The following is an 8,784-nucleotide window of genomic DNA, read 5'->3' on the forward strand; positions in this document are numbered from 1 at the left end:
GTAACATTTCCGTCACATGCTTGAGGTATTCGGCAAATCACAATGCACTGGATAGCTGGCCAATCAGAGCACACCTCGCTTTTCAGACCGATGAGCTTTGTAAAAATCGATGCGTTTCAGAAAGGCGGGGCATAGAGGAGAAACAATAATGTACAGTATGTGGAAAATAATGTGGTTTTTTAACCTTAAACCGCATAAACACATTTCATTACACCAAATACACAAAATAATGTTCTTTTTAGCAACATCATATGACCCCTTTAATGACACAGTCAGCAGCAGGTATTTATAGACTGCTGTCCCTTTAAGACCTGATGCACGGATCTAATAAAATAATACACATCAGATTTTTTTCTCAGCTGTTTTTGTTCACCTAAGACATGACCTACTGTGTTTACAAGAATGATTGTTGAGACGGGTATTTTGACAATTTTATGTGTGTGTCTATGTTCAAACGCAAGAAGATGCGAAAGAGGAGAGCCTCCGTGTGTGTGCATGCTTCGGGTGTGTGCAGCTTTATGCACAGGAAAAAGCACACTAATAATGAATTGAGTTCTCTTTTGTCTCTTCTTACACTGGAATGGTTTGAAATTATTTGAATGTGTAAATTGGCAAGACAAAACACATACAAATGATTAATTTTCACTTTTTGATGGTTACATTTTGCAATTAATCTGTGAATTAATGGCATCAAAACCTTTGAAATTCCCTGATTTAAACTGCTATAATTTTGTGTAGTTTAGAAAATATTAGATTCCCCATTTCTGCTGAACTGTAGAGTTGTGTAAACTATGCCTCTAAGCTGTCTTCCCAGTGGGGGCCGTTGGCTATAGATGCCACATTGTAGACAAAAAACTAACTCACACACTCTGTGAACCACCTACACACTGCAACACAAAGCTGCTGGAGCTGTAATAGTTTAGTAGAGATTACCACAGTTTGCCATCACTGGCCCAGTCTAAAGAGCTTTTATAAACCATCTGACATTCAGACTCCTGCCCTGCTTTAAAGAAATAGTTCACCCAAAAATAACAACTTACTACAATACATCTCATCCTCATGGACTGAACCAGATTTGACTGTTCTTGCTGTGAGATGTTACTTCCCTCTTCCACCAAGAGGACACGTCTGGAGGTACACTTGGTTTGACACTGTGAGGACGATCAGCTGGGCTGGGCATCTTTATTCTGGTGTTTTTCAACATCAGTAGAAAGGTCTCTTTAATGTCCAAAATTATTTTAACTGTGACATTAATTGCCTTCCAATTAATTTCAAACCATAAGTGTCTTAAGGACTGTTCCACATGCAGAATAAATCTCGAATAAGTTTTGCAAAATAATCTTTACATTTGATTTTTTTTTTAAATTTTAAATTTTATTTGGCTATATATATATATATATATATATATATATATATATATACTGTATTAGGGCTGTCAAAATTAATGCGTTAACGCATGCAATTAATTTTTTCAGTTTAACACGTTAAAAGTATTTAACGCAATTAACGCAGGGGCAGAGCTAAGGTTGGCCACCCCACTCTTTTTTCTTGACAAGAATTGCGTTTATTTAGATGCAGAACATATTTACGACCACATCAAACAGCAGAATTTTCAGATGCACACTCCAACTTCGCCTCAGCACCAGGCGCTAGTCAAACAAGCGTGGAAAAGGTGACGAGGGAGCTTTAGTAGAACAACAGTGAACTGCAATCAGATGAGATGTTGTCAGGCCATATGTCAGTAAAAACTAATTTTCCTGTCCTGTCAGCCATTATACTGTGCTGGTAGCACATGCTCTTCAATTGCACGCACAAAAGAGGTGGCACGTGCTGTAGCCTATACCATTTCATATTAAAGTGCAAAATAAACAACAAGCATGCAATATTGTAGTTATGTCATCAGTTAAGTCATGAAGTTACCAAAAAGGCAATTAAATCTACCTTAAAACTGTACATACATTTAAGTATTTGCTAAATATGAGTCATATTTTAGAACATGTCTATGAAATGCAGTGGTTTTCAAAACTGTTCTGGAGCAGCCCAGCACTGTCTCCCTCATCTAACACCCGATTCAACTCGTCAGCTTATTAGTAGAGACCTTAAAACCTGAAGTAAGAAATACGATGCGTGTCAGATCCAAAATTAAGCAGCCAAATTAACCTAATAACCCAGCTGCTGTGATGTCTGTTAATCAAAGAACAAAAGAAAAAAAGAGGAAATCAATAGCTTTTGTAGCTTTAAGAGCTCGCAGTGATGACAATCAGCTGCTCGAAAGCTGACCGTGCATGCTCTGCTCCTAAACAAACGACACACACATCGTGTGTATCCCCTGCCGCCAGATATCGTGGGCAGGGAGAAACACAGCGTTTGTAATGCCGTTCGCTCGCCATAGACTTTCTCATTGTTTTATATATATGAGTGCTTGTGCGGACAGACAACAGTAAATAGACAGACACATACACAGAGCGCTACTGAAGAGCAGAAGCTGGTTTGCGCCCGGCCGGATGTGCCTTTATGCTTTCTGGTGCTTACGTCACCCTGCTCGTGACGTCTCGCTGCTCCATTGGACGGATTTGACACGTGCTTCAGAACGCGGTCACGCAAGGGCGTTCCCAAAGCGACTCGACGCAGCTCGAGTTCCTGAAGGGGAACCTATGTTCGAGCTGTTAGTCATAGATGGAATGTATGTGTGAAACTTTAAGCATGTGTACATTGCGTCAGTCAGTACTTGATCTAATGTGCACTTTCTTTTTTTCTATGCTCTTTCTCTGACTCACTGGGTCCATAAAATAGAAAAATAAAGAAAAACTCTTTTTATATTTTTCTGTGATCTGACGTATGACCTCTTTCATTTCATCTTTCTCTCCCACATTTCTATTGACCATAACAGATGAACCACAAAAATGAAAGAGAACTGAATGACTTCACAATCCTTGCCGCCTGTCCTTTGTTGAGTATGATGCTGCCTGGCTTTGTCCTTATTGCTTGAAAATCGTTAAGTCAAAGGTTTAAAACAAAGTTTGTGACTTTTGAAGTAAATCTAATTAATGATGGTATGATAACATAATGCAGGTTCACGAAAGGAGGTCTATGACTCCTGCTTCTTTTCAGACAGTGCATAAAATCGGTGCAATTGAGGTACTGCTATGCTACAAGCAATATACATTTAACTCCAATCCTAAAGGAGTGCATGCTGCCAAAAATAAAAAAAAATCACTAAATCAATATAAGTCAGCTTGGTAGACCTGTACTTTTGAGCTCAAGCAGTTTTGTAATTTGGCAAAGATTGCAGCCCTAGACTGAAATGGGAGGGGAAGCTCTATTTTTCAAAATTCAACCACTGTATATCATAAAATTAGCCCCATTTCATCCAAGAAGAGCAGCCTCTGCCATCACCATAACTCTGATGAGCCTTCAGTGGAATTGTTTGATGACACGGAGGGTCAAGGATAAAGAAGAAAAATCAGTCATGAGGGAATTTGATTGGTTAAAAGGAATATGATGTAAATTTGATCTCAAGGGTAAACAATGTCCATGAGTGTGAGAAGCTATACACGGCCACTATGGACACTATAATATCGCCTGCTACTCTTGTCCCTCTCTCAGCCTGTGGGGCATAAGCAGAACAGGACACTATAGAAACTGCAAGTGAAGTGAAGTGACATGTGGCCAAGTATGGTTACCCATACTAAGAATTAGTGCTCTGCATTTAACCCATCCTAAGTGCACACACACAGCAGTGAACACACACCCGGAGCAGTGGGCAGCCATTTATGCTGCAGCGCCCGGGGAGCAGTTGGGGGTTCGGTGCTTTGCTCAAGGGCACCTCAGTCGTGGTATTGAAGGTGGGAGAGAGCGCTGGTTATTCACTCCCCCCACCTACAATCCCTGCCGGTATGAGACTCGAACCCACAACCTTTAGGTTACGAGTCCGACTCTCTAACCATTAGGCCACAACTGACTGCCAACCTTCTGCAACACAGCTAACAAAGAGTTTGTGCAGAGAAACAGGGTAAGTTCACACTTGACTAAACCAAACTGTATGTCTCTTTGATGATCTACTTAACATTGGAAAGACAATGAGAATCTATTTCCATGTATAAGTATGCACTGGAGCGCAAGTGCCTCACTTGGCCACACCAGCAGACGTGGGGTGGCAGCATTAGAAACAACTGTATCTTCTTCCACGTTCCCATGGGCCTGACTGATGCCACATCCATCTGTCTTCCTGCATCCGTTGCGCCAATTTATGACCTCACACATTGTGTGTGTGAGTGTGTGTTTGAGTTATGTCCTTTAAATTCCCTGTACATCCTCTCTCTCTCTCTGTATCTTAGCAGAGAACAACAAGCCAGTCGCCACTGCTCATCTCATCAAGCGAACAGAAGAACAAAAACACTCACGCAGACCAACAAACACAATAATGATTCTAGTTTAAACCTCTCTGCAGGTTAAGAGCATGATTATAGCGCTTTGGCTGTCAAAAGCCATTTTGGCTCACAAAAACGGTAAACACGGCAATTTGGGCTTACTTGTTGATTTGATTCCTGCTTGCTACATGGAGTGGAAGAAAAGCAGAGGGAAAGAGTTGCTGCTGCTCATCCATAGATCATGTGGAGTTAGATGTTTAGCACTCTAATTCAGTGCTTTTCAGTTTCTAGGTTAGATCAACAAATAAATATGTTTAAGGGAATGAACCCTGACAGATCTGTGACGTGTACTGTTGACTGTATTACTCTCTGCAGGTCTAAAAGGTCTATAGGGTGCAACATTTAGAAATTACTTCTTGAATTTGAAATGAGGTAGCAAACAGAATAAATCATTGCAATTTGAATTATAATGACAGATAGCTGGACTGACATGTGACTGCACAGATGTGTGGAAACACCTAGGAATGGATGTAATTGTCTAGGTGTCTGTGGTTGAGAGGTGTTGGCAGCTTTTTACACTGATAATTAAAAAAAATCACAGTTTATGCTCACATGCTTTCTCTCTGTCACAAACACAAATACACAACTTACCAAGCCAGTACTCTCCAGTGATTTTGCCAAATCCTTCCCTGTAGGAGTCCCACTCCCTGAAGAAGTTCACAGATCCATCCTCCCTCCGCTGGATTACCTGACAAAAAAAGCAGAAACAGAATAATAATTAACAACAAATTTGTTTCAAAACTTTGTTAGTGGGTTGCACGATATTAAGCTTTTTATCTTCTGAACAACAGGAAAATGTCCTGTTGTGTTCTGATGTATGATGTATGTGTGTGAGCTCGTGCATTTGAATAAAGTAGGCCTACTGTGTGATTTTAGGGCTCTTCCTCAGAGTAAATCCATGATAAGAGTGAAAGATTAAACTCTCTCAGCAGAGACTGATATGAGACCTGAACAAACATCACGATGGAACAGCTCAGCATTGTGATCTTAAGGATAATATCATTTAATGGAGTATGATATCTTGATTTAGTCAAGACTGACTCAGAAGAGTAGGACTTACTGAGCTTATAATCCATTTGCGTATAGACACAATCACATACTGTACAGTGCCATGCAAAAGTTTGAGTGCACTTCTATCATGCATTTTTTATTCTTTAAACTATATGACTAGTTCGAGTCACTTTGAATAAAAAAAAAGACTGAAATGAAAAAAAAAATGTATATCAGAATGTCTCAGTATTTGAGCTGTCCCCCTTTTGCATTAAATGACAGCAGCGCTTAAACTGCATGAACTCCACACATTTGTGTAAACAAATTGTGAAGTAAACTAAAACCAGTAACTTAGTATGAAATGTTGGATCAACATATTATATTGGAACACATTTTCTACTAAACAATCCTAAGTAAAACTCTATCCCCTAACAAACCCCTAAAATCATTAAGAAATTGCTGCTAAAATGTTTTAAACATCTGAAAACCAGTGTTAACCCAAACCCTAAAATCTGAATGGTTGGTTAAAAGGTTGTTGAAGGATAAAAACATGTTTACAGTGACGTTCAAAAGGATTTTGCCAGTGTACAACTGTCACAATATCGTTGGTGTGCCCATGTAAGGCCATTAGAGGGCACGTTTCTTTATTGTGTTTGTTTCTCTGGACTTCAGTTCCCATCACCCTTTGCTTTGACAAAGTGAATCTAGTGAATCTTCACAGTCTCTGTCTCGCAAGCGAAGGTCAAGGAGGAAGAGGGAAGCAATGACAACCCTGGTGGTTCCGAATCTGGTGGTCCTGGAAGACCCGACTGTGGTGGTATCGAGTCCGGTGGTCACGGAGGACCCGATTTCGGTGGTCCTGAGTCTGGTGGTCCTGGAGGACCCGACTCCGGTGGTATCGAGTCCGGTGGTCCTGGAGGATCTGACTCCGGTGGTCCCGAGTCTGGTGTTCCTGGAGGACCCGACTCTGGTGGTCTCAGAGCTCGCCACAGAACTGCCCAATTTCACTGCTGCTGCCATTATCAAGAAGGCCGTCTTTGCCTTTGGACTCTGGACTGTCCTGCGTGCTTGGGAGCATTCAGAGTCCACTCATGAACCTGCTCCAGTCCGGGAGCCCTCAGAGTCCACTCCAGAGCCTGCTCTTGTCCAGGAGCCCTCAGAGTCCACTCCAGAGTCTGCTCCAGTCCGGGAGCCCTCAGATTCCACTCCAGAGCCCGCTCTAGTCCGGGAGTCCTCAGAGTCTGTTCCAGCCTATGAGTCCGCTCCAGAGCCCACTCAAGTTTACGAGTTCCTTCCAGAGTTCTCTCCAATCTATGAGCTCACTCCCGAGCCTGCACCAGTCTATGAGTCCGCTCCAGAGCCCACTCAAGTCTACGAGTTCATTCCAGAGTTCTCTCCAGTCTACGAGTTCACTCCTGAGCCTGCACCAGTCTACGAGTTCACTCCAGAGCCCACTCAAGTCTATGAGTTCACTCCGGAGCCCACTCAATTCTACGAGTTCACTCCAGAGCCCACTCAAGTCTACAAGTTCACTCCAGAGCCCACACCAGTCTATGAGTCCGCTCCAGAGCCCACTCAAGTTTATGAGTTCACTCCTGAACTCTTAGTCTGCCCTTTTACGGTCAAAGAGACCATTGCTGAGCTGCCTGTCTGTCCTTTTGCAGCCGTTGAGGCTGTTACTAAACGCTGTGCTCTTCTTTTCAGTCCTGCCTGAGCCGCTAGGGGGTTCATCTGCCTTGTCAGCTCCACCTTTACGGTCTGCCATGCTCCTGACTCTGCCCTGGTCGCCTGCCCTGCCGGCCCAGCCCTGGCACCATTGTCTACCTCTGTCTCTAGGCCCTCTTCCGCTACACGGGCCTGGCCCACCCCACCACACCACACCATCCCTCCCCCCTGATCCGCCTCCTTTTCACCTCCCTCCTGAACTTTTTTGTGTTCTGGTGGAGCATCTGGTATCCGCTCCTTAAAGGGGAGGTAATGTTACAATGTCTGGTTGGTGTGCCCATGTAAGGCCACTAGAGGGCACATTTCTTTACTGTGCTTGTTTCTCTGGACTTCAGTTCCCATCACCCTTTGACAATCAAGTCTCAATTCATTCATGTTAACTTATCCTCATATAAGCTTGGTTCTCTGTGTCTTTGGTTGCTGGTTTATTATTTTCTGTTATGCGTTTTCTGATACTCTGATTTGGATAATTTTTTTTGGGGGGGGGGGGGGATTTTTTACAATAAATTATGCTTTTGGATCTGCTTGTTTTTGAGTATTCCGTAATGATGACAACAACAAGCAGAGGAGGAGAAAAGTTGAATTAGAGTTCAGATTTGAGCAAGAAGGACATTAAAGATGATGCGTCCTAAGAAAGTGCAATAGCAGACATGCACAGAATAAAAGAGATCAAATGTGCCAGCATAATGAATCTGTCAAAATCGCGGACACTAGTTTTGACTGTTGTCTGTGTGAGAGTTTTTTTTTTTAATGTTTTAAATGGCACAGAAGGGCAGTCAGTGCTATATGGTAATCAGAAACAACACTCAAGTGTTTGTGTTTGTTCTTCTGCATTATCTGTAATCCCTCTGGGTAAATGGCATGTTTGCAAAACACAATGCGACTAACGCATTTCATTTCTCCTATCACACTAAAATGTCTGGTCAGTTGAAGTCAAACAGGTGGACTTTGTTTTCTGTTGAAATTCGGTTGCGATGAGAGATGGGGAGGGAAAGGGGTTGATCCAGTACGGGATGACAGTTGTCAGTCATCTTAAAGGTTTTGCTCTCTCCTGCATCACTCCCACCCTGTAGCTGCCCTGGAGGCTCAACTCTGCCTGCACAGAACTGAGGCAGACACCACTGTCAAGGTTGAAATTACACATGCATTCACACACACGCATACAATCATGCCTGTGTACTATCTTGCCTTTTTTCAATAGATTGAAGGCAGGCAAGAAGTGAAGGTCAAAGGGGCATTGACCATCACTGTCTAACAACAGTGTCAGCAGAGGCAGAGAAACAGACAGTGAGAGCGAGAGAGGGAGTATTAAAGGTTAAATTAGAATCGGTCGACCTCTTTCTCGCTGTCCCTGTCACCTAACAGCTTTCAGGAATAAAGCAATCCCATTCCAACAAATACACAAAAGAACAACTTTCATTTGTAATGCGAAACTTTTACCTAAAATGATTGTGGTTAGTTTCCCTTATTTTTAAAGGGATAATACACACACACACAAAATCTGTCATTTATTCACCTTCATGTCATTGCAAACATTGAAAAATTATATTTTGAAAATGTTTGTTGTTTTTGTCTATACAATGAAAGTCAATAGAAATCAAAGCTTTCAAGCTCCAAAAAAAGTAAAAAAATTAAAGTT

General features: G+C 42.1%; 1 protein-coding gene across 1 annotated transcript in view; it reads right to left on the bottom strand.

The window, feature by feature from the left end:
• LOC107574583 (fibrinogen C domain-containing protein 1-like) overlaps window positions 1–8,784 on the bottom strand; it is a 58,806-nt gene that overhangs the window by 22,869 nt on the left and 27,153 nt on the right. Inside the window, exon 4 of the mRNA XM_016261028.1 lies at window positions 5,022–5,118. Coding sequence (XP_016116514.1) covers window positions 5,022–5,118 — 97 coding nt within the window. The remainder of the gene's footprint in view (window positions 1–5,021; window positions 5,119–8,784) is intronic.

The sequence above is a fragment of the Sinocyclocheilus grahami genome, unplaced genomic scaffold, assembly GCF_001515645.1.
Source record: "Sinocyclocheilus grahami isolate Dianchi unplaced genomic scaffold, SAMN03320097.WGS_v1.1 scaffold2276.1, whole genome shotgun sequence".
NCBI classification, from domain to species: Eukaryota; Metazoa; Chordata; class Actinopteri; order Cypriniformes; family Cyprinidae; genus Sinocyclocheilus; species Sinocyclocheilus grahami.